This window comes from Bufo gargarizans, chromosome 4, assembly GCF_014858855.1.
Source record: "Bufo gargarizans isolate SCDJY-AF-19 chromosome 4, ASM1485885v1, whole genome shotgun sequence".
Lineage (NCBI taxonomy): Eukaryota > Metazoa > Chordata > Amphibia > Anura > Bufonidae > Bufo > Bufo gargarizans.
Window position 1 is genome coordinate 502,291,592 of NC_058083.1, and position 26,576 is coordinate 502,318,167.

Sequence of the window (26,576 nt, forward strand, 5' to 3'; positions counted from 1 at the left end):
CAAAGCTCTTATAAATCATTTGCACTTGGACGGAAGGGCCGTGACTGCCACAAATGACAATAGCTGTGGGCTGCGGTAGAAGAGCTGGCAGCCAGTCATACATGTGGCATTCATTCTGCATCAACACCAGAAAGCTAAAGGAACTGGGCTCGTCTGTCACACTGGTTCAGTGCTGAAACTGTTTTCAGTCAATACGAGCTCATCTTCAGTAAGGCTATGTTCAGGGACGCAGCTATAGGGGGTGCAGACGTAGCAGTCACTACCAGGCCCAGCAGCCTGAGGGGGCCCAAAGACCCTTGTGCCGTATAAGGCTACTTTCACACTGGCGTTTTTGGTTTCCGTTTCGGAGATCCGTTCAGGGCTCTCACAAGCGGTCCAAAACTGATCAGTTTTGCCCTAATGCATTCTGAATGGAAAAGGATCCGCTCAGAATGCATCAGTTCAGCCTCCGTTCAGCCTCCATTCTGCTCTGGAGGCGGACACCAAAACACCGCTTGCTGTTTTGCTGTCCGCTTGACAAAACTGAGCCAAACGGATCCGTCCTGGTACACAATGTAAGTCAATGGGGACGGATCCGTTTTCTCTGACAATAGAAAAACGGATCCGTCCGCCATTGACTTTCAATGGAGTTCATGACAGATCCTTCTTGGCTATGTTACAGATAATACAAATGGATATGTTCATGACGGATGCATGCGGTTGTATTATTGTAACAGATCCGTTTTTGCAGATCCATGATGAATCCGCCCAAAACGCGAGTGTGAAAGTAGCCTAAGACGACACCGGTATTATAGAAAGTGCCTCCACCTCTGGCCGTTTCAGTTTTTGCCTCAGGCAGCATGAAGCCTATGTGCTCCCCTGACCACAAAGCACTGAGGGACGGGGGGCCCAAGGTGAACTCTTGCACCAGGGCCCAAGAGCCTTTAGCTATGCCCCTGGCTATGTTCACATCTCCGTTGCAGTTTGTGTCATTCTTGACAGGTTAAACAGCTCTGGAAACGCTGCTACTTTTGATGGACACCTCATCAGAACTTAATGGACCCAGTTAGCAGTCAATTGGGTCTGTCTGGCGATCGGTTCGGAACTTCGGTATAGAGAAAAGTAGGTGAAGACTAGAGACAGATGGGTAGAGGAGAGGATTGTGCTGTAGTTTCCGGGCCTCAGCCAGCGTTTTGCCCGATGATGGTACCGGGTTGTATGGCTTACAGAGGTTGTCCAAGTTAGGATTTCACTGGGGTCAAACAGTACGGAGGGGAGTTAAAAAACAACAAACCGGGAGTTCTATACTGATGGCCTATCCTCAGGACAGGTCAAATATCAGATTGGTGGGGGTCCGACTCCCGGCACCTCCACCAAGCACCTCTGGTGAGTGCCGGGACCTTTTGTAGGTCAGTGATGTCACGGTTATTGGCCTCAAGTGAGTGGGTCTGGGCTGCAATATGAAGCACAGCCACTATACATGGTATGCTGTGAGGTGACTGACTGGCAGGGGTGCCCAGGATAGGTCATCTATATTTTAATCCTACAAAACCCCTTTCTGAGCCGCCTCCAATTTAGCAGGGCCACTCCACCCTCACCGCTGGGCTGCAGCTTTGATGTAATTGTTTAGGCTGCAGTGGCGACATCCCATATACCGCAAGTGACTTCTGTAGCCAACCCCTGGCCTCAGCAGTCTTGCGAATGTACACTGCTAGGGCCAGTGACTGCTGCAGTCAAAACATTACATTGAGGATGCAGCCGGGAGGAGAGGATACAGCTGTGGCATTGGTTTGGAGGCACTTTTTTTTTTTTTTTTTTTTTTTATCACCCTGCAGATTATTATTTTTTTACTTTTGCCAACCCCTCTAAAACGGAAACACACACCAAGTTTTGGATGCAGTTTTATTGGGCCAGAAGTGGATTCAACAAAGAGGAAAAGTCCTTTCTTGACCCATCCCATTTCAGCTTTGGATTAAAGAAAAAACAAAAAGATGCATCAAAAACTGCATGTGCGCTTCCGGTCTGACTGACCGCTTGTTTTTTTTTACCTCCAGAAATACCACCACCTGTGTACATGGGTTGTGCCACCATATTACAGATTATCTCATTCAAATGAATGGACTCTAGATGCAACGCCAGGCCCAGCCCACGGACAGGAGTGGTGCACTCTCTGGAGAAGCAGTCCCTTTAAAGTTAATATCTAATGCAGATTAAAAGGTTTCTAAGCATTTCACACACTTTTTGTGTTTGCAGAAGAAAGGTCAGGCACGTGGATGGGAATATTAGACTGATAAAGAGGTCGATGGCACAGAAAAGGCTATAAAACCCATAATTAGAGCAAACTGTCTTTTTATTTTTTATACAATTACCTTTATTTCTGCTACTTTTGACTTCTTTTGCCAGTCCCATACAGTTAGCATATGTTCATTAGAGTCATCGATTACAGCCAAATGTACCCCAGAGTCCTGAAAAACACCAACGCCATATATCCGTATTTAAAAAAAGCCCTATGGCATATAATAATCTCCATTACAGGCTATTATCCTGGAGTACGTCAAGTAAAGCAGTGAACAAATACAGGAAAAAATAAATAATTTTTTTTTAAAAGGGAGTGTCACCAGCATTTCACTTTTTTAACCCTTCCCACAGCTCCCTAGCATGCTTACAGTTAATAAAAACGTTACCTCTGGCATCACAGTAACTATTGCACATGCGCCGGCTAACGACGTGAAAGCACAACAAAGGAGGCGGTCCATCGGCGCATGCGCATGCCAAAGGAATTAGTGCGCAGGCGCGGGATATCGGCAGAACAACAAGTTAGTAGAAAGGCGGTCAGAGGGAAAGGATGGGCGGGCGGGCGGGCGGAGGGTAGGAAGGGGCGGGGGGACGCAATGAAAAGGCTGAGCAAGCAGGGCACCTAAGAGAGTAACGCCGCCCCTGGGCACTTGCGAGCCCTCATTTGCATATCTTATAAAGATCGTTTTTGATGGTTCTATAAGTCCAGGATTGATGCCAGAGGTAACGTTTTTATTAACTGTAAGCATGCTAGGGAGCTGTGGGAAGGGTTAAAAAAGTGAAATGCTGGTGACAGACTCCCTTTAAAGGGATTTTCTGGGACCAACACATTGCTGCCCTATCCATTAAACAGGCCATCGATAGGAGATCATCAGCCAACCGATCAGCAGCAGTCGCAGGCACGGAGCGGGCCCACCGCGGTCCTCCTGTGTAGTGACCGTTTCCATTCATCTGAATAGGTGCTGAGTTGCAGTACCTGGGAACAGCCACAACACCATACACAGAGCGGTCATGTGTCGGGCCCATACAGCTGATCGGTGGGGGTGCCGGGTGTCAGCTCCACAGAAGTGAATGGAGGGTGGCAGTGCATGTGCGGTGTCCTCTCCTTCACTTTTGGAGCTCCGTTCTAGAGATAGGTGCACGTCCCACCTCTTGGACCTGCACCTATCTGATATTGGTGGCATATCCTAGCGATACGCCACCAGTCTCTCAGGTGAGGCAACCCCTTTAAACAGGACGTATCCTTGCATTCTGCTTGAAACAAAAGTGACATGGCACATATTTACGAGGCAGAAAAAGTTCCTGAAATCCACGCTGAACTTTTCCTATGGGCAGGGTTGGAGAAACTCCACCCATACGTATGATTTCAATGCAGAATACATCATTCCACGTAAAATTGTGATGTAAACATATCAAAATACAAGCATCCAGTGATCTGTAACTATGACAAACTCTTCCGCTGTCTATACGTTTTGTGAAGCCACGTAAGTTTTACCGCTTTTGAGAAAGCCAGGCATCCGACACCACGCTCGAAGGTCCCAAGGCCGATGACTTGCAACGTGGATAGACTGACAGAGTCCCAGACTCTCACGTGAGGTTGCAGAGGCTGCAGAAAGTACAAGGCAAAAGGAAAGTGTGAATGTCGTTATATAAAAACACCTTTACCTATAGAGGCAGCAGCACTGATCTGTAAAGGAAAATCCTTCCACTTCTGTCAAAAGTGAAAACAAAAACTAAGGAGGATCAAGTTGGAAAGCTTCCTTCCGATAAACGAATGCACATAATAAATGAGCTGATGACTGATACATGAAAGGTGATGAAGCCAAGCAATTAACACCTTAAATTAACATTCTAAAGTAAAATATGCTGCAGACTTCAATCACTGCATTGGAAAGGGTGGACTCCATGGCGGAAGACCACAGATAAAATGACATGCTAGAAATTTAAAACCAGCACCACATGTGCAGTTATCTGCTTATTCCGTAGAGGAAAGATTCTGCTTCGTGTGGATGAGACTTTAACACATCCCCTGTAGAGCTGAGCGAACTTCTTTTTTTTAAGTTCTGCGTCCAAAGCTCGGACTCGGGTTATCGAAGAATCCAGTTATGGACTCCAAATTCCGTTATGGTCCGTGGTAGCAGAATCCATATCGGGATTCTTCGATAACCCGAACTTTAGACGCCGAACTTAAAACACAAGTTCGCTCAACACTAATCCCCTGTGTTGCACCTGCAAACGTTGCTGATTTTCCACATGCAATCCTGCTGCAGAAAATCCACGAAGTGTACACCACGTGTGCTTGTACCCTTAAAGGGGCATTTACCATGTACAGCATGGATGTCAAACTCATGGCCCTCCAGATGTTGCAAAACTACAACTCCCATCATTCCCTGATAGCTGTAGTATGCCCAGGCATGATGGGAGTTGTAGTTTTGCAACAGCTGGAGGGCCACGAGTTTGACATCCCTGATGTACAGAAAGTTAATACAAGGCACTTACTAATGTATTATGATTGTCCATATTACTTCTTTTGCTGGCTGGATTCATTTTTCCATCACATTATGCACTGCTCGTTTCGATGGTTAGGACCACCCTGTAATCCAGCAGTGGGGCCCGTGTTTGCACACTATAGATAAAAGCACTGGTCTCTCTGGTGGCCGGGACCGCAGAAGTGCACATAGACCAGCACTATTTCCTATAGTGTGCAAGTACGGCCACCACTACTGGTCATAACTATAGTTGCGTGAATCAAAGTATCCGAAGGAAAAATTTGATTTGCCGCAAAGCCGAATTTTCTCATGCTTCACCGTAAGGAATCAATATTCCCTGAAATAGCAGTACAAAAAAAAAAAAAACACCACCACACTCACCTCATCCATTTGCACTGTGGGAGATTTTGTGCAGTGTCTTCAATCAAGGTGGCCACGGCGGCCTCTTCGCGCTCAAATGGATAAGGTGAGTATTATTTTAACTGATTAACCCCTGAATGCCTTCACTATTATTCTCAAATGTCATGCTCAGCGATGAACGCGGCACCTGAGGCGGGGGAAATCACAATCGCCGTTCCCCATCATTGCGCCCGCTACTTACAAAGAAATGCGCTTTGTGACTAAATAATTGGTCACAAAGTGGATTTCTTTGTAAAATTTGGCGAAGCAGCCAAATCAAAGTTTATTGAAACTTCACTCAACTCTAGTTATAACCCAGGATACTGGCAGTGCATAATGTGTGGGAAAAATGAATCCAGCCAGCAAAGGAGGCAATATGGACAATCACAATACATTAGTAAGTGCCTTGTATTACCTTTCTCTACATGATACAAAGTATTTGCTGAAGAGAGAAAAACGAACGTTTTCTTTAACAGCAGGAAAATAGAAAGTAAATGGAGCAGAGAAAGATCTCCTAAAGGTGATGCACTGCGGTCATTACCCTTCCATCCTTGTCCACTCCTGCAATCTGTCCTGTGGCGATTCGGATTTTGTCTGGATGGAGAGCGATGCTGCAGAGGACAAAGAAAACAAATAGAATCGACAAGGCTCCTCTATACAGAAACAATCCATGTCAGGATTTTAATGTTTCACGTATACGCAGCATCTACAGCGAGGAAACTAAAACCATCTCTACCTGTGGATTCTAGCTCAGGTTATCCTGCTATAAATTAAGCAAGAGATTGATCTTCCCACACGGGTGATTTAAAGGCGGGGTCTCTGTTTAAGGCTACTTTCACACTAGTGGCAGGACGGATCCGACAGTCTGTTCACCCTGTTGGATCCGTCCTGCGACTATCTCGCCGTGCCGCCGGAATGCCGCTCTGTCCCCATTGACTATAATGGGGACAGGGGGCGGAGCTCCGGCACAGCACGGCAGTGCGAGGCCGCCGGACTAAAAAGTCGGACATGCAGTACTTTTAGACCGGCGGCCTCTCACCGTGCTGCGCCGGAGCGCTGCCCCCTGTTTCCATTGTAGTCAATAGTGACGGAGCGGCAGTCCGGCGGCACTGCGAAATAGCGGCAGGACAGATCCGACAGGGTGAACAGCCTGTCGGATCCGTTCTGCCGCTAGTGTGAAAGTAGCCTTAACAGGGTGGTTCAGGATAAGAATTAGGTTTTTCCACAAAAACAGTGCCGCACCTGGTTGCGTGTGGTATTGCAGCCTAGCGCCATTCATTTCACTGGATCGGAACTACAATCTCAGACACAACCCACAGACAGGCGTGGAGCTGTTTCTGGAAGACCGCAGCCAAGTTCATCTAATCTGTACAATCCAAGGAACCAGCCTTGTTAGGACAACAGATTATCTGACCAATTTCTGTCCAATCAGACCAATAGTTGGTGTGTATAACGAGATCTGTGTGTGTAAACGGCCATCTTACCAATGATTGGTCAGAAAATCTGTGGGATAATCTGTTGGTGTAATAAAGCCCTAAGAATCGTTGAGGGTCCCGATCGGGTGACCCCAATCTATAATGTCCATATGCATTACTAGAATCAGAGACAGAGGTTCCTTTAATTCACCTATAATGATAGTCGCTAACTGTAAAGCATAAAGGGATGCTACTGGTTCCAACCAAACTTTGCCCCTAGTGCTTTAAGGGGAAAACTACACAGGTATCAATATGGAACTACAACACCCAACATGCACAGGGATCTGTGGGGAGATCTCAATGGGGAGATAAAGCAGCGTGGCATATAAAGAAACATCTTACCATTTAACACAATCTGTGTGACCGAGATAATGCCGCTGGGTTCTTTCATCGTAGTTGAACAGTACTACAACAGAGGCGATGAAATATACAATTTCTCCAGTAGGAAGGAGGTAAACATTAGCGCGACAGTCTCGACCACGATAACCGTATCTTTATTACGCGCTGTTAAGGTGAAGTGACCAAAAGGGAGGGGGGGGGAGAGAGTCGGAAAGGACTTGGCACATAAGTGTCACAGAACAGCGCAGCACGAAGATCGCTGATCTCTGGAGTCGCAGTGGTGTCCAGAGCAGGAGAGGAGAGTTGTTGTCTGATCTGAGGACTGATTAACATTGAGGGTCTGATCTGAGGACCGATTAACATGGAGGGTCTGATCTGAGGACTGATTGGGAGTCTGAGCTGCGGTCTAATTAATGTTGAGGGTCTGAGCTGGGGTCTAATTAACACTTGGGTTCTAACCTGAGGTTTTATTAACATTGGGGGTCTGACTGGGGCACGGAGGAAAAATGTTTTCTTATTTTCCTCCTCTAAAACTTAGGTGCGTCTTATGGGCAGGTGTGACTTACAGTGCAATAAATATGATAGTTAAAAACTATGGTTACTCCAGTTACCTTTGTCTAATGATGTATTACAATGTGTGTATACAAAAACAGATCTAAGGTGGTCGGCCAAACCCACAGTGATGTCCAACTCCCCAACCAAACGACAGCAGATGTCAAAGGAAACAGTCAGGAATGTTGACTTTGAACACTCCCCATCCTTTTTGGATAGATAACCCTCTGCTAGACGTGATGGCAGCAGCTTATACCCTTGTCCTAGTAAGAAAACACGCAGGAACCCCACTGAGCTGCATGTACATGTGTAATGTTGGGGGGGGGGGGAGGGGGGGGGGGGAGTCTGAAGGGTTTAGCTGGCATCTAAACTGTATGGCCAGCTTTTGCGCACAGCTGGTATGATGCCAACCTTCTGTTCCAACAAGGTTGGGAGAGTCAGACCTCCAGTAAAATATTTATTTCAATCTGCGTTTGGAGATTTCATCACGTTTGACTGTAAGAAGATAAGAGCTGCACTTGGAAAACCTTGAAGGATGTGAACAGAGCCCAAGATAGATCTTTGAGCACAAAGGCGCAACCATGACAAAAATGTGAGAAGATGCAAGAAAAGGAGGAAGGGTGTGAATACTTTTTCCAAAGTACTGTGGTTGGAACTGTAAAATGTAGATCCTGTGCATACACCAGGGGTCATGAGGACCAGGCAAAAGGATACACCCACTCCAGTTTTAACTTCTCTGGTGGCAGTTCTGTTCTGATGTCTTCATAATTCTCCACGTCCGAAGGAATGAACATTGTGATTGGTCGGCCTCGCATAAACATCTTAATGTATTCTCCTTCTACAGAAACAAGACAAGAATAGGCCGCATGGCGTTAGTCAATAAAGAAGGCGCGTCCTGCTGGCAGCCGTGAAGGTGGAGATTACGGCGATAACCGGGTACTGTACGAGCCGGGACAACATCCCCGAGAGTGCAGTCAACATGCAAAGGTTACAATGACTGCACGTCCACCAATACTTGGTTTGCAAGCGACAGATTTTCTGCAATCAGCTGAAAATAAAATATTAGGGAGAACTGGGCGCAAACCGACAGAAAGCTGGAGAACCGTTCTTTGGGTTAGTATGGCTGCAGTGTTGGGAACAATACGAGGTTTGAAATAACTTAGGTGCTGCTGCACTCCACAGAGGCTTTGTATGGAACAAAACCAAATGCCAGAGAAGAGATTGGGAATTTTTTTTAACGTCTCACACTAATGTTAGAGACATCACTCTTCACAGCATCTATCGACATTTTACAGCCTCAAAGTCTAACTGGATAGCAGCTAAAACAAGCCAATAACAAGCCACCAGTGCAGACCTGTATCTACCGACACGTTCTCCGTCTTCTGTAATTGATTAGAAATGTCGCAGTGGAGAGTCAGAGCGTCACGATGGGCTGCCGCTGACTTGCAGACTAGGACTACCTGGAAACATCACATGTAATGTGATAAAAAGAGAAATCAAAGCTTAATGGCTTTTTGGCTGGAGGCCACAAGCGACTGCCATCTTGGAGCACAATTTAAAAGGGGTATGGCTGCAACTTGCATGCGACCAGGTTGTTTTTCAGCCAAACTGCAACTTGAAAATAACTGCATGATTGCAAGGCTGCACAGTTACAGCCTTAAGAATCTACCAAAAGTCTGATCCCATGAAACTCCTCCAATGAGATCTTTCGACAATAACCGCAAAACCTCTAGGTTCAACTTTATAAAAAATTGAAAATACAACTATGCAAACAGTTTTAATTAAAAATACCTTATTGTTTTGTGTCTAAACTGCCTTTGTGGACCGAGTGTCTCCATGGTAACAGACTACAAACAAACATTGTGTAGTCTGATTTAGCAGTCATAATCTCCTACGTCGTCTTCTAGCTAGCCTGCTATAGATTTGAACTAGGAGAAGAGATGGAAGAAAGTATGACTGGAGGATCAGCGTAGACTACACAAAGTCTGCTTGTAATTTGTCACCATGGCGACCTATAGATGTGCATAAGAGCTGCAGACACAAAATGGAAGGGATTTTTAAAGGGAACCTGTCACCGGGATTTGATGTATAGAGCTGAGGACATGGGTTGGTAGATGGCCACTAGCACATCTGCAATACCCAGTCCCCATAGCTCTGTGTGCTTTTATTGTGTGTAAAAAAAAAAAAAAAAGAAAAAAAAAAAAAAAAAAAGCACATGAGATTACGGCGCTCTAGCTTTCTGACGTCGGAGAGCAAGGAGGAGATTCTGAGGATGCGGGGCGGGGCGGTGCTGGGCTCCTTCACGCTGGACTCATCTCAGGTTAATTTGCATATGTATAAAATCATTTTTTTTTTTTACACAATAAAAGCACACAGAGCTATGGGGACTGGGTATTGCGGATGTGCTAGCGGCCATCTAGCAACCCATGTCCTCAGCTCTATACAGCAAATCCTGGTGACAGGTTCCCTTTAAGTCCAGATTATTTGAGGAGGTGGAGATAGCTTTTAATGCTGCATATCTCAAGTGTTCCACCTCTGGTCAGAGTTTAGAAGGGTTTACACTGTGGTCCTGAACACTGAATGCTGACGGTGCCAAAATATTGACCTAGCAGAAAGCCTAATGATATGGGTGGCTGAGAGGAAGGGTAGAGTATGAACAGTTGGGTGCTGATGTGCAGAGATGCTAACATCTGCCCAACCGTCTATTATATTACATTGACCTTTCCTTGAGTACAACAGGAACTGTGTAACGCTTCTGTTTTCCTGCGGTGGCGCTGTAGGATATTTGCTAGAGATTAGAATGGATAGTTGGAAAGCACTTAAAACTAGTATTCCCATCTCAAACCATGGGGGTATATCACCCCCTCTGGGACCCGCTCCTATCTCGTAAAGTGAAGGAGGGCGCACATATGCAGCCACCCTCTATGGGGCCGCTGAAATTAGAAGAACGCTGGCTCTCTATTTCCGCCGGCCCCTTTGAACTGAATGAAAACGATGGCGGCGCAGGCGCGGTGTGCTCTCATTCATTTCTATGGGGCCGACTGAAAGAGAGCCATCGCTCAGCTATTTTCAGCGGCCCCATAGATAGTTTCTGCGCATGCGCCCTCCTTCACTTTGATGGCTCAGTTTACCAGATAGTTACGGGTCCCAGAGATGACCCTACCGATAGGTCCCCATTGTCTGAAATGGGGGGAAAAAAATGGAAAAATAAAAAAATAATGGAAAAATAAATAAGTAGCTATATAATAACCACAGGTCCATCAATACAAAAATATACCAAACGTCTTCTGCCTGGTGCAATCTGGCTTCTGGATTTCCCCAGTAATAGTCCAGGGAAGCTCTGGACGGCCACACAGTTCTGCGGCAAGGGCCTTTCAGGGTACATGTAATATTATATACTGGTCCTGAAATGAATACAAGGTCAGGCTGGGTCCGCCAAACTGTGCCCCCTTTAAGGTGTTCTAGAAAACGATTTGAAAAGCTTTGAGTCAAAGTTACCAGTAAATCAGACATTCTGGTCGGACTATAAAAAAAGGCAGCGAATACTATTTGATGGTTGGCGCTGGCACGCACGGCCTCCTGTTTAACTAATCATGGGCTAAAAACATTATCGAACAGCAGAAGCAATAAAACGCCTGAAAGAACATTCCTATTAATGTCTCCCTGCATGAGCTAAGAGATTATAAATATGCTTTATGGCTTCTAAATTTGGGTAAAGTACTGTGCGCCCTGAGAGGTAAATCAGATGGTCGGGAATATTTTTGGTATTTGAGTAATATTATATATTAGTGGATGTGAGGTGTGTAATATATTACTGTTATTTGAGTCATAGCTCATGAAAACCTACAGTATAATATGCCACTGGAAAATACTCATCAGCCCTTCCTATGGCCATCGTTAGTCATGCAATGCAATTTTATCCAGTGTAGCCAAGTTCACATTTTGCTGTATTTTTTTGTGCCACTTTTTGTTTTTTAACGCAGCGTCCAGGTGACGAATGAACAGGAAGGCAAACGTGCATTTGAGAACCATGGCCCTCATTTATCAAAACTGTGTAAAGGTATGTTCATGTTCACATGGCGGATTTTGGCGCTGGAAAAACCATTGCATGTTTTGCGGCAGGAACCCGCGTGGTTTTTCATTTTAATGGGGTTATCCAAGACTATAAAACGGTGGGCCCCCCACAATGAATATACTTACCTGGCTCCACGTGCCGCTCCTAGTCCCCGCACGGCCGCTGCTGCTTCTCCTCGTGCGCGGATGAAAAGATCCGGTGTCGGAGGGAGCAGCCAATGGCAGGTGGGGAAGTCACCCGCAATGCTAGGGAGGCTCGTCCCCGTCCCCCAATTGCTGCTAATCCACCAGATGTTTTTATCCGCGCGCGGGGAGAAGCAGCAATGGCGGTGCGGGGAGCCAGAAAAGTATATACATTGTGAGGGGGCCCGGCGTATGGGGGAGCATTTTATAGTCTTGGATAACCTCTTTAAATGCCGAGGACCTGCTTGTGATTTAAAGGGGTTTTCCAGGCTTTTAATATTGATGACCTATCCTCAAGAAAGGTCATCAATATCAAATCAGCGGGGGTCCGACACCCCCACCAATCAGCTGTATGACGAGAAGGCACGCACCACGCTTGCGTGCCGTCTCCTGTCTCTCTTCCTGCTCGCCGCTATGTCTCTGGCAAGCAGAAAGAGAGACAGGAGATGGCACCCACCTTCCTCTTCATACAGCTGATCGGCGGGGGTGCCAAGTGTCGGACCCCCACAGATCGGACATGGATGACCTATCCTGAGGATAGGTTATCAATATTAAAAGCCTGGAAAAAGCCCTAACTGGATGGCGTTAAATTGCGAGCGGACACCTGCCACTGCTTCCAGTGGCGTCTGTCTAGATACAGCGCTAAGAAGGGACATGTCAGGAAGGGAAGGGACAGAAAAATTGGGCCACGACAGACCAGGGTCACATGTCACCGGCAGCAAATCTCAGACCCTGTGACGTCAGCTAAGAGGTCAGAAATTGTCTGCGGAAGACATGACCCTTCACTACTTACCACCACATACCAGACTAGAACAGTTTATATTGATTTATTTTTTATTATTTCAGCTTTTTTGTGCTATTTTTTGCATTCTTCGTTGACTGGAAAATCGCTATTCTCAGTAGTGTTTACAGCATAAAAGCGACACCATCTGGAGAGACCATTTTATACAAAAGGGAAAATCATACTTTTACTATGGAACATGAAAGAAATGTCTGCGGTGATATAAAATCAGCAAGATCTTTGTTCTCCTGGAGTCGAGTGATTTAACAAACAGCAGACAGAACAGAAAGGAGTGAGATCTCTCTCACCTAGCCAGAGGATTGCATGCTGTCAAGGGCACTACGGCTAAACTACTAAGTAAAAGTGTATAAAGTAATGCTACACCAATTATTGACTATAAAGAGCATGGAGCCATCGCATGCCATTGCCGTTTTACAAGGGTGCTATATGAAAAAATTCTTGTTACCTGCAGCCACCACTAGGGGGAGTCCACTGCATACAGATTGCAAAAGGGTTTTATGAGACAGATATAGATGACCTATACCATTCAAGTGAATGGGAGCTTAGATGCAGTACACGGTGCAGGAAACTACACAGACAGAGCCTTCCATCCAACTGTATAGTTTCTGGAGACTTTGGCTGCCCAAAAGAACTAATTGGCGGGGGTCCCCAATGTCAATACCCCACTGATCTGATATTGTAGACCAATCCTGAGGATAGCTGATATTAAAGTCCCAGTAAGCCTCTTAAGGCCTCTTGCACACCTCTATCAGTTTTTTGGTTGATATTGTTTTGTGGACCCACTGACCAGTGGCGTCGCCAGGGGGGGGCCAGAGGGGGCCACGGCCCCCCCAACATCATGCTGGGCCCCCCCATGTGCCCCCCCAACTAAAATGCGCCCCCCCCCCCCCCCCCCCCCCGTCCCTGCTGCCAGCAGCATTCACTTGACTGATCCGAGTTCAGCTCAGTCACAGTCTCTCTCTCACCTCACGCTGCTGGCAGCAGGACGCAGGGAGCCGAAGCCTGAGGGAGGGACGGGGAGGAGCGTAATATGATCTCAGAGTGGAGGCTGCTCCTGCCAGCCCCACCCCTCCCCGCCCACCAACCAATCACCGACCAGAGCTGAGGGGGCAAGGCAAGCACACAGACGACTCGATTCAGAGAGCTGCCAGAGTCACACAAGTAAGTGCAGGGAGTCTAAGAATAGAAAGGAATCGAATGAGTCACAAGTTAAAAGAATCTAAAGATCCGACTTAGGCTAGTTTCACACTAGCATTCGGCTGTCCGCTCGTGAGCTCCGTTTGAAGGGGCTCACGAGCGGACCCGAACGCTTCCGTCCAGCCCTGATGCAGTCTGAATGGATGCGGATCCGCTCAGAATGCATCAGTCTGGCGGCGTTCAGCCTCCGCTCCGCTCAGCAGGCGGACACTTGAACGCTGCTTGCAGCGTTCGGGTGTCCGCCTGGCCGTGCGGAGGCGTGCGGATCCGTCCAGACTTACAATGTAAGTCAATGGGGACGGATCCGTTTGAAGATGCCACAATATGGCTCAATCTTCAAACGGATCCGTCCCCCATTGACTTTCAATGTAAAAGTCTGGACGGATCCGCTCAGGCTAATTTCACACTTAGCCATTTTTTGCCAATATAATGCAGACGGATCCGTTCTGAACGGAGCCTCCGTCTGCATTATTATGATCGGATCCGTTCAGAACGGATCCGATCGAACGCTAGTGTGAAAGTAGCCTAAGTTTGTGACTCATTCGATTCATTGAGTTAAAAGAGCAGTGAGTCAAGCTGTAGAACAGGTGGCTACTTTCACACTTGCGCTTGATCGGATCCGTTCTGAACGGATCCGATCATATTAATGCAGACGGAGGCTCCGTTCAGAACGGATCCGTCTGCATTAATAACTTAGAAAAAATTCTAAGTGTGAAAGCAGCCTGAGCGGATCCGTTCAGACTTTCAATGTAAAGTCAATGGGGGACGGATCCGCTTGAAGATTGAGCCATATGGTGACCTCTTCAAGCGGATCCGTTCCCATTGACTTACATTGTAAGTCTGAACGGATCCGCTCGCCTCCGCACGGCCAGGCGGACAGCTGAGCGCTGCAAGCAGCGTTCAGCTGTCCGCCTGTCCGTGCGGAGGCGAGCGGAGCGGAGGCTGAACGCCGCCAGACTGATGCAGTCTGAGCGGATCCGCTCCATTCAGACTGCATCAGGGCTGGACGGAGGCGTTCGGGTCCGCTCGTGAGCCCCTTCAAACGGAGCTCACGAGCGGACCGACGAACGCTAGTGTGAAAGTAGCCTTACACTGAGGCTGAGGCTGCTTTTGTTGCAGCAGTGATAAGATTAAGGGACAGGAGAAGTGACAGATGACACAAGAGTTTAGATTACAGGTTGAATTAAATTAACCCTTTAGAATCAAATTGGCTTCTCAGGAGATATATATGTTAAAGGCATCTCATTCAGTAGCTATATAACTAAGGGCTCTTTCACACTTGCGCTGTCCGGATCCGGCGTGTACTCCACTTGCCGGAGGTACACGCCGGATCCGGAAAAACGCAAGTGTGCTGAAAGCATTTGAAGACGGATCCGTCTTCAAAATGCTTTCAGTGTTACTATGGCAGCCAGGACGCTATTAAAGTCCCGGTTGCCATAGTAGTAGTGAGGAGCGGGGGAGCGGTATACTTACAGTCCGTGCGGCTCCCCGCTGCACTTTACCATGGCTGCCAGGACTTTAGCGTCCCGGCATCCATGGTAACCATTCAGAAAAAGCTAAACGTCGTATCCGGCAATGCGCCGAAACGACGTTTAGCTTAAGGCCGGATCCGGATCAATGCCTTTCAATGGGCATTAATTCCGGATCCGGCCTTGCAGCAAGTCTTCAGGATTTTTGGCCGGAGCAAAAAGTACTGCATTCTGCGGTATTTTCTCCAGCCAAAAAACGTTCCGTTCCGGAACGGAAGACCTCCTGATGCATCCTGAATGGATTTCTCTCCATTCAGAATGCATGGGTATAATCCTGATCAGGATTCTTCCGGCATAGAGCCCCGACGACGGAACTCTATGCCGGATCCGGACAACGCAAGTGTGAAAGGGGCCTAAGGGTGGGTTCACATCACCTTTATGGATTGTACTGTCAGTGTCAGACTGTTGTCACTGTGGGTAACAATGCACAACAGACAACAATTCACATTGCACACCACAGTGACAGCTTCTGACTCCTGTCTGACTCCTGACTCCTCCTGTCCGGCGTCAGCCTCAGCTTCCCTTTACTATAATAAATCACTCAATACTAGTAATCAGAGTTCAGAGAGAGCTGAAGAAGACGAGCCGACTGCACTGAGTCAGCAGCGCAGCAAGTAGTGAGTGAATCGAATGTATCAAGCATCTGCGCATGCGCACCGGCACCTAGAGTCTTCGGTTCACTTGCGAGTCAGCTCAGCAGTCTGACTCACCAAGTGAACCGAAGATCCGATTCATGAATTGGTTCATTTGAATGAGCTGATTCAAATGAACCGATTCACCTAAAAGATCCGAACTTCCCATCACTAATGCGGCGGTGCAGGGGAGGGAGAGGCGTGTCCCTTCCCCTTGCTCTGATAGGCTGCAGGCACTAGACCGGCAGCCTATCAGAGGCCGGCGCAGGCGCGCGATGACGTCATCGCGCCGCCTGAGCCATACAGCGTGGGACACAGGCCAGAAGAGGCCTGCATCGCATCGCTGACACTGAGGTAAGTATAATTTTTTTTTTTTTTACAATAGTGATACTTGGGGGGGGGGGGGGGGGACTTACCTAATAATGGCACATGATGGGGGGGCTTACTTAATAATGGCACATTGGGGGGGACTTACTTAATGATGGCACATTGGGGGGGACTTACTTAATAATGGCACATGAAGGGGGGGGTACTTACTTAATAATGGCACATGATGGGGGGGCCTTAATACTGGCACATGATGGGGGGGCTTAATACTGGCACATGATGGGGGGGACCTAATACTGGCACATGATGGGGGGACCTAATACTGGCACATGATGGGGGGCTTATTACTGGCACATGATGGGGGGGCTTATTACTGGCACGTAATGTGGGTCTTATTACTGGCACGTGGAGTCATCTACGGGGGCACTAAGAAGGGGTAATTTATACTTGCAAAATTATGGGGGACATTGAGGGCATCTACTGGGGCATTTTATACTGGTACATTATGGGGGCACTAGGAGGAAGGGGGAGAGGAGCACTATGGGGCATTTACTGGGGGCACTATATAGGGGTATTTTATACTGGCACATTATGGGGGACATTAGCTCAACTGGGGGCATAAGGGGGTATTTTTTGCATTGTCACATTATAAGGAGAATTATTACTACCGGGGGGCATTATGGTGGGCTTTATTACTCCCACATGGTATGACCCCTAGTAGCAGCACCAGCCTCTCCCTGCTCTGCTATTCCTCTGCCTCTTCTCCAAATCCTTATTATGAAATCTTTCTCATTAGGATAAAACACATCAGCTCCGCCGAGCCCCCGGCCAAAGTGTGGAAGTGGCGTCCGAGACCCCCAAGGGCCAAGCCAAGTAACTGTAAGTCTTCATGTCAAATATGTTTGTTATACACATATAGCCTACACTGTGCCCCACAATATACAGTATACCGCCACGCTGTGCCCCACAATATATAGTATACCGGTACACTGTGGAGTCTGTTCTATAAGCACCCTTGTTCTGTGGCGGTGGACAGAAAATAATCTGGAAGTGCCCCTCCCGAGACCAGGCTCTGGATCCGCCACTGGTCTGGACCGCTCCCAGGAGTGTACATTTCTTCTAAACCAGGCATGTCCAAACTGCGGCCCTCCAGCTGTTGCAAAACTACAACTCCCAGCATGCCTGGATAGCTTACAGCTATTAGGGCATGCTGGGAGTTGTAGTTTTGCAACAGCTGGAGGGCCGCAGTTTGGACATGCCTGTTCTAAACTGTAATCCGTATCCTCTGACCTGCAGAAATCAGCACTCGCTCGATAAGAACTAACAGGCAGTACCTGTAGGCTGTAGCCTGGCCCTGTTTCCGAAGCTAGCCGAGTGGTGTAAGGTTAAGGTACTAGTAGAGATGAGCGGCCGCTTAATCCTGATTTAAAGTTAAAGTTACTGCAGGATATGGATTACGGTTTAGAAATGTCAAATGTACACTCCTGTGAGTGGCGGGGAGGGGGATCTGTGGATGACACTGTTATAGGGAGGGGGATCTGTGGATGACACTGTTATGGAGGGGGAAATGGGGATGACACTGTCATGGGGTGGATCTGTGGATGACACATATAGCATAAGATGCTATACATTACACGGTATGTGGCATCCACAGATCCCCCCCATAGCAGTGTCATCCACAGACAGCTGGACTTTTCTTCCCTGTTGCGGTTTTAGGTATTGGGTAAAGTATCGCAGCATTTCTAAGTGTACTTGTGTAAATGTATCGTTGTTATAGCTGCCCCCCCTACTTTTGTCCTGGCCCCCAGTGTGCCCCCCCAAAATTTGAAAGCTAGAGACGCCACTGCCACTGACATCAATGGGTCTGGGGTCCAACATTTTGCAGACCGATGGATGAGGAAGGCACATGGCTGATCAGAGTGTTTCCTGCATCTGTATGTCCGTTCTGCAAAAAAGAACATTTCCTATACTTGTTCGCAAAATCTATAACTCCATAATGAGAAAACTCAACTACACAGTACACCATAAATTCAAAAAAATATACTATATATTAGGGATCGACCGATATAGATTTTTTAGGGCCGATACCGATTATTTGTGAACTTTCAGGCCGATAATTTATACCGATATTCTGGGAATTTTCATTTTTGAAAAAAAAAATTAAATTCCCACAAATCTGCTGAAAATTTATGTTTATTGTTAATGTGTATTTTTATTTTTTTTGTAAATCTTTCTTTTTCATTTATATTTAATATTTTGGTGTTTTTATTTTTATTACTTTCTTTTTTTTTTTTAACTAACTTTTAGCCCCCTTAGGGACTAGAACCCTTGTCCTATTCACCCTGATAGAGCTCTATCAGGGTGAATAGGAGCTCACACTGTCCCTGCTGCTGTGTGCTTTGTGCACACAGTAGCATGGAGCTTATCATGGCAGCCAGGGCTTCAATAGCGTCCTGGCTGCCATGGTAACCGATCGGAGCCCCAGCATTAGGCCTCTTTCACACTACCGTTTTTTTTTTTCCGTTTTGCGGTCCGTTTTTTGCGTTCCATATACGGAACCATTCATTTCAATGGTTCCGCAAAAAAACGGAATGTGTTCCGTATGCATTCCGTTTCCGTATTTCCGTTTTTCCGTTACGTTGAAAAGATAGAACATGTCCTATATTTGGCCGCAAATCACGGTCCGTGGCTCCATTCAAGTCAATGGGTCCGCAAAAAAAACGGAACACATACGGAAATGCATCCGTATGTCTTCCGTATCCGTTCCGTTTTTTGCGGAACCATCTATTGAAAATGTTTTGCCCAGCCCAATTTTTTCTATGTAATTACTGTATACTGTATGTACCATACGGAAAAACGGAACGGAACAACGGAACGGAAACTGAACCACAACGGAAGCAAAAAACGGAACAACGGATCCGTGAAAAACGGAACGCAAAACACTGAATTCAACATACTGTAGTGTGAAAGAGGCCTTACACTGCTGGGGCTCCGATCGGAGGAGCAGGGGAGAGGGAATCCTGTGGAGGGGCGCACCACTGTTTAATACTAGGGGGGAGGGGGGGGTGCACTGCGCCACCAATGCTTAATACTCTGGGGGCTTGGGGGGGAGGCGCACTGCGCCACCAATGCCTAATATTGGGGGGGCGCACTGCGCCACCAATGTCTGATACTGGGGGGCTTGGGGGGGGGGGGGGGCGCACTGCGCCACCAATGAAGCTTAATCTCTAATTTATTAATATACAGGAGGCGGGAGCTGGCTGCAGGATCACATAGCCGGCTCCCGACCTCTATGAGCTGTAGCTGCGATCCGCGGCACCTGAGGAGTTAACTACCGCAGATCGCAGCTACAGCTCATAGAGGTCGGGAGCCGGCTATGTGATCCTGCAGCTCCCGCCTCCTGTATATGAATTAATGTGAGATTAAGCTTCATTGGTGGCGCAGTGGCCATAGCTCCTCCCCTCCTCTTGTCCCCTGTCCTCCCATTGGCTGGAGCGGCAGCAGCAGCACAGGGGGAGGAGACACTGCTCCTTCTCCCCTGTGCTGCTGCTGAGGGAACACGGAGAGCGCTGTCAGCAGCGCGATCTGTGTTCCCAGGACGTTATCGGAATATCGGCAAAATAAATGCCGATAACGTTCAAAATCCTGAATATCGGCCGATAATATCGGTAAATCCGATAATCGGTCGATCCCTACTATATATACACACTTTATTAATCCAAAGACCATGTTAAAAAAGTCAATAGTTGAGGCAAGCATATACTCAGAAACGAGGCGCGCTGGATATGTAAGCCTCAAATAATCGGATCACGGATGGACTGGGTGCAGACAAAATCTACACCTCCCTTAAAGGGGTTCTCCGGGTATTAAGAAAATGAAAATACGTAAATATTACTTTATTGTAAATATACTCCCAAATACCTTTCATTAGTTATTATGGATCGTTTTGATTAGGAAGCAATGATTAGGAGAAACAAAATGGCCACTGTCCTATTTGTACACACAAAACCTGTCCTAATCACACAGCAGGACAAGTTACTTCACAACACTGAGCTAAAGAGCTGCCTCATCCTCCTCTCTGCTTTGACTGTCAGGGATTACGATCCTGAATACAGTTTAATCTGATGTTTAGCTTAATCTCTGTAGGAATGGATTTCATGAGGAGACATGAAGTACAGAGAGGACGGACAGGACAGACTGTGGTAATGGAGACTGCATACAAGAGCTGCTGCTCATTACAACATCTGCTCATGAACTCAATTCCAACAGAGATTCAGCTAAAGATCTTATCATCTGTATTCAGGAACCCCTGACAGAGCAGAGAGGAGGATGAGGCAGCTCTTTAGCTCAATGTCGTGAAGTAACTTGTCCTCCTGTGTGATTAGGACAGTTTTTTTTGTACTAATAGGACAGTGGCCATTTTGTTTATCCTAATCATTGCTTCCTAGACAAAACGAGCCATTATAACTAACGAAAGGCATTTGGGAATATATTTGTAATAAAGTAATATTTACGTATTTTCATTTTCTCAATTCCCGGAAAACCCCTTTAAACTCCCCATATGTCTACTAGTACAAAAAGTAAAGTGCGTAGTGCATATGAGAAGAAAGAAATCTCTAGTAGAAAAAAAATTACCATTAGGTAGAGAACTAAATATATTATGAGCAAACAATCCCTAACAGGACAGTCCACCTGAGGAAGCGAGGTGCAAAATGCGCGTCTGGGTTGGAACCACACTGGTCGGCATTCATTTTCATGATCTGCTCCCTGGTGGACCGTCCTGTCAGTCTTCTCATATGCACTAAGCACTTTACTTTTTGTACTATTAGACATGTGGAGAGTTTACGGGAGGTGTAGATGTTGTCTGTATGGGATTATTTATAAGGGTTACATATCCAGCGTGCCTCGTGTCTTTGTATATATGCGCGCCGCCGCTATTGACTTTTTTTTAACATAGTCTTTGATGAATTAATAAAGTATAAATATTCTTTTGAACTTATGGTGTACTGTGTAGTTGTATTTCTCATTCTGGAGTTATAAATTTAGTCTAGTATACGAAGTGGTTACATAGACTTTGGGAGACCTATTTTTAGTGGGGTGATTGTTCGCAAAATGTGGACCACGGATGCACTGAAGTCAACGGGATATTCCCTTGTAGACAATTATTTTCATCGTTTTTTTTTTTTTTTTTTTACAATCCGGTCTAAGCCCTAAAACACATGGGTGATTTCTTGCTGGAAACCTAAAAAGCCACCTTCATTAAAAACGGCAACACCAAAAGAACCATCGGCTACACTAGGCGATCTATGGGACGCATACACCTCCATAGATCTGTACCAGGAAACTGATTTCTACCAATTCTATGTACAGTCTATAAGGAACTAAAACTGTCCATGTAGCTCAAACTGCATTAAAAAAAAAATAATTCTAAAAAATTATAATTCAAGAGACACCACTATATGCAGCGTAGTGACCGGTCCTCGTGTTAATCCGTGGCAGCTTTCACCTGTATGGATTTTCACAATGGAACATGCATACAAAGGGCATGCACAGAGCAGAGATTTCATGCTAAAGCAGAGTTTGCAGAAAGAAGGTAAAGCAGATTTTACGGCAGATTATGGCAGAATATGTGAGGTTTGTTTCTTTTCTGTCAGTGAAGCCAGCAGGAAGCCAAAGCAGTGACCGCTTTATACCAAGGGAAGGACATTCTCAAGAGAATGCCTATAGCTCTATAGCTTTTACTTGAATGTCCACCATTCAGCACCAGGTCATTGTAGGTCCATTATTCAGAAGAGATTAACTTTTAATATATCTTTAAAGCGACATGGGCTCAGTTTTTCTTAATATAGAGCTCACAAGTCACCTAAACAGACATAAAACTAAAATACAAAAAAGTAACTGCCCGGAGTCACCACTAGGGGGAACTATAGAGGTAAGCATGTGTGCACCCCCCTCCATTTACTGCTATGGGACTTCTGAAGCCAGCGGTAAGCTGTTTTCGGAAGTCCCACAGTGGTGAATGGATGGGGTGGCCGCACCTCTGTGGCTTTGCTCTTCATTCACTATTTATTCAAAATTGGCGTTCAAGGGCGGACATTCCTATGCTGTGTTTCTGGTCCTTAGTATTACCTAAGGCTATTTCCCAATGACACGAGGTACAGTAACCCTAAAAGTTACAGTAATGACAGGAACCAGCACCAAAAAATATGTTTAGCACTTGTGAGGAATACAAGTACTAAGGCAGACATATCGAGAGAACCAACAAGTCCACTTTAAACTTTTTTTTTTTTTTTTAACAGTCCCCATAGCATGGCCAGATCTGCAGTGGTCATCATACTTACCTGGTCTATGCTCCATTGCTGCCCCACCGGCTCCTCAGATCCCGGATCTTGCTGTATCAACTTCCGCTTTGATTGGGGCACTTGACCACTGCAGCTAATCACTGGCTGCTGCGGTCACGTGTCACCCATTTGGCACATTACTGGGTGCCACGCTGCAGCGGTGACATGTCACCTCTGTGGACAGTGATTGGCTGAAAAAGTCAAACTGGAAGCTGATGTGACGAGACCCGGGACCTGAACAACCCTTGGGGTAGCAATAGAGCCGAAACCCAGAGGCAGGGATGAAGTATTATTACCACCGTGTGATGAGCAACGATGTGGGGTCTGTTTAAAACCGCTTAAAGGTGGACAACCCCTTAAAAAAAAGTATTGCTGCATCCCCTAATTTTTCCCTGCGCAGCAGCGCTCCCAGCCACTGGGCTCTGCATGACACTACAGTCAAGACTCATTAAAGTCAATGGAGCTGCGCTGCAGTTTCCTGCATAATCAGGTGCCTGGGGACCGAAGAATGGAGTGGGTGTCTTGGAGGTTCTACCAATATGTCATCAATTGATGCAGTTCAAAGGGAGGAATTGAGCAACCAGAGGATGGAAGGGATCTCTACTTTAACAGCGTTAGGCAAAGGCTCCGTGCCAAAGATTAGATTTGGATTTAGAGGCAGAAAAATGCGAGATCAGAGAGGTTATCATAGATGGTGGAAAGGGCCAAGCTGCAGATTTCCCCCCCCCCCCCCCAAAAAAATCGGATCTTACCTTGGCTGTTTTTTTCTCTTGACATTTTTGCTGGTTTTGAGACAGAAGTAAAACAACTTAAAACTCAGGCCAATGCGTCAGTCTGCTTAGCATGTAATCGCGCGGCTGCTACTTCCATATTCATATAGAAATGAAGAATTAAATCGCACACACACATGAGTAACGGATCTGTGTACTACAAGGCGTCTTATGGCAGAAAAGAAAAGGTGAGAGCTGCTGTTTAATTACATGAACAGAATCTCAAGAAAAGAAGGAACCACAATGGTGTAAAGAAAAGAACTGCACAGTCTGAGGTGGGTTTTTTACCTGGGCTGACGACAATATCTTTTTGCCTGAAAACAAAAATAACTGGGCGTTACTTTAGCGTCACAGAAAGCAAAGCAGCTGGGCGCAGCCTGAAGATCTGAGCTCGCGGTGAAAGCCTTCAGTAAGTGCAGGGAGAAAGAGAATCAGAACCATGAAATCAAAGAGCGAGACGGCCGCACACATACAAGGACACGCATTCCAGACCCACGCACACGAACGTATTTTCTTTTAGTGTCCGTTCTCCATTTCCGTATGTCCATTCCGCAAAAAAATTAAATAAAAATAGAACATGTCTTATTATTGTCCTCATAACGGACAAGGATAGGACTGTTCTATTAGGGGCCGGCTGTTCCGTTCCGCAAAATACGGACGTCATCCGGATCCGTGTTTTGCGGACCGCTAAATACATACGGTCGTGTGCATGAGCCCTTAAGCAGCATTGGGAGAAAATCGCTCCCAGTGCTGGATATCGCTATGGGCCAGTACTGACCGTTGGACTGGGGACTGCTGAGAAAGCACCACCTACCATAACCCCCCACATTCAGCAGCCAGAAGTGGACTGCGTCTGGCATGGGGCCTCAGACCCAACTGAGTGGATTTCACGCCTAATCCCCGACAAGCCCACTGATACTCCATCACCCATGCAAGTGAAATGGGCAACCTCTATCCCATGTACACGTTACGGAAAAATATGCACGAAGTTACGAACACAACACTGGCTTTCTAATCATGCTCTGTATAAGCACGTTCGTACAGCTAAGGTTTTGATATGGAAATACAGCAGATTAACTTCTTTATTTTACGTGAGGCCAATCCGCATGTGGATCCACTGGTTAATCCATCGCAGAATCTGAGTTTCAGCTTTGGATTTCTGCAGCGGATTTTCAAAAAGTCCACGGTGAATTTTCATATCCTTAAAGGCATTGGCCCATCTCACACATCAGTTTTCATATTGCTAGGATATGCCACTAATGTCAGATAGGTGCAGGTCCCACCTCTGGGACCCATTCCTATCTCTAGAATGGGGCCCCCAAAGTAAAGGAGAACGCACCGCATGCTCCCCATTCACTTCTATGGGACTGCCAAAAAGAGCCGAGCGAGGGCACACTAGGGGAGCCCGGCTACTTCCGGAACTTCGATAAAAGTGAACGGAGAGTGCATTGTGCAAGCGCGTCCACTCCGCATTCACCTTTATAGGAGATCCAGTAATAGCAGAGCCAGTGCTCGGCCATTTTTGGCGCCCCCATAGAACTGAACGGAGCGTGGCCGTGCTTGCACAGTGCACCCTCGTTCACTTTGGGAACCCCATTGTAAGAATAGTCGTAGGTCCCAGATGTGGGACCTGCACCATTCTGACATTAGTGGCATATCCGAACGACAGGCCACCAGTGTGTAAGATGGGCGAACCCCTTTAGTATTTTCAGCCCCTAGACTCAAGAATGTTGCCATTCACTGACAGCATACAGGGAAAAATGACTGTCTGATCGTGACAGCAGGCCTGGCGTTCAGATGTCACGATTGTGCAAAGCTCTGGCCGGCCGTATATTTCCCTGCCTCAGCCAAAATGTGATATATTACGTATGAGGCATTGAAATAAATGGCAGTCTCTTCAGTGTGGACGGAGCAAGTGCATAGAAGTGGCTAATATTGGACGGCCTGAGCTGGAAAATCCCCTCTACGCTGTCCAAAGGCCTCAGGGAGTCTGGACAGAAGCGCCTACCAGTTACAGAGATTACACCGCAGGGTTACTTACCTTTTTTTTTGTACTGTAGTATTTAGCTGAAAAGCTCCGGTAGACAGAAAGCTGGTCGATCATCGGCAGAATTGGGGGAGACGCTCATGTGGAGTCCTCGTGGTCATGAGCTGTGGCCCCCCCATGCCCTCCCTTGGATCATTGATAGCATTCTCCCTATACAGTGTATAGGGAGAAAGCTGCCCATCAGCGGCAGGGGAGTAAGCAGCTCATGAATAGGAAGACCCCTGAGCACGAGCATTATTCTAAGCTGATCCCATTGAAGCATTCCCTAGGAATTTTAAGAAAAGGACTGGACAAAAAGTGACCCTGCGGTGTAGTCTCCATAATACACACAAACACACCGCATACAACTAAAACGTGGCCAGAGGCAGAAACGTACAGAAATCCATGGGACAGACGGAAAATAATCACAATAATAACAGACTTCTACAAGAGCCGCCAGCATGACACAATGGCGTAGTCCGATACCGTCCTTGTGTTAATCACCCTCCGCCCGCAACCCGCTCGCCAACTCATCAATACTTACTTGTCTGACGCTTTGCTAGTCTTTGAAGTTAATTTTGACGTGGAAGCCGCCTTTACGAGTCTTTTCTGACTGTGATCAGAGCTCTCCCACGTGTTGTGTGATCTGTCTGTGGTGGAGCTTCGTTTTATACTGGGGGCAAACAAACAAAAAAGGCAGAAATAATGAAAACGGTGGATAATATTAATTATGACTGAACCCTTCAAGAAGGAAGGACGGAATATTAGGTAGGTTAATAAAGGCTAAACTAGAGGAGGAAAGAGCTGGTTACGGCAAGCCCATGCAGAAGCGTTGTATATAGCAAAGCACAGAGCAAGGACTCCTCTTCAGTCCCAGAACCTGTGGAGAATTAAGAAAAAAATCCCTAATATGTACAATATATGTACAGAACACCTACCGCTGACTCCAGAGCCATAATCTGTATGTCAATATGCACCCTCATTCCCCCCCAATGTGTGCCCTCAAAACAGCCATAGAAAGCACTGAGAGGACTCCTGTGCCCCCGCACATAATGGAGAGGACTCCTGTGCCCCCGCACATAATGGAGAGGACTCCTGTGCCCCCGCACATAATGGAGAGGACTCCTGTGCCCCCGCACATAATGGAGAGGACTCCTGTGCCCCCGC

At 46.7% G+C, this 26,576-nt stretch overlaps 1 protein-coding gene across 4 annotated transcripts in view; it reads right to left on the bottom strand.

Moving 5' to 3' along the window:
* EML4 (EMAP like 4) overlaps positions 1-26,576 on the bottom strand; it is a 189,879-nt gene that overhangs the window by 51,343 nt on the left and 111,960 nt on the right. For all 4 annotated transcript variants that reach the window (XR_006388849.1, XM_044291838.1, XM_044291840.1 and 1 more), the window contains exons 5-12: positions 25,954-26,082; positions 23,672-23,697; positions 23,366-23,395; positions 8,243-8,366; positions 6,980-7,129; positions 5,704-5,773; positions 3,770-3,880; positions 2,349-2,444 (exon numbers count right to left, since the gene is read on the bottom strand). Coding sequence is in view for 3 of the 4 variants with exons in the window: in XM_044291838.1 (XP_044147773.1) it covers positions 2,349-2,444; positions 3,770-3,880; positions 5,704-5,773; positions 6,980-7,129; positions 8,243-8,366; positions 23,366-23,395; positions 23,672-23,697; positions 25,954-26,082 (736 nt within the window). In the remaining variant the exon portion in view is untranslated. The remainder of the gene's footprint in view (positions 1-2,348; positions 2,445-3,769; positions 3,881-5,703; positions 5,774-6,979; positions 7,130-8,242; positions 8,367-23,365; positions 23,396-23,671; positions 23,698-25,953; positions 26,083-26,576) is intronic.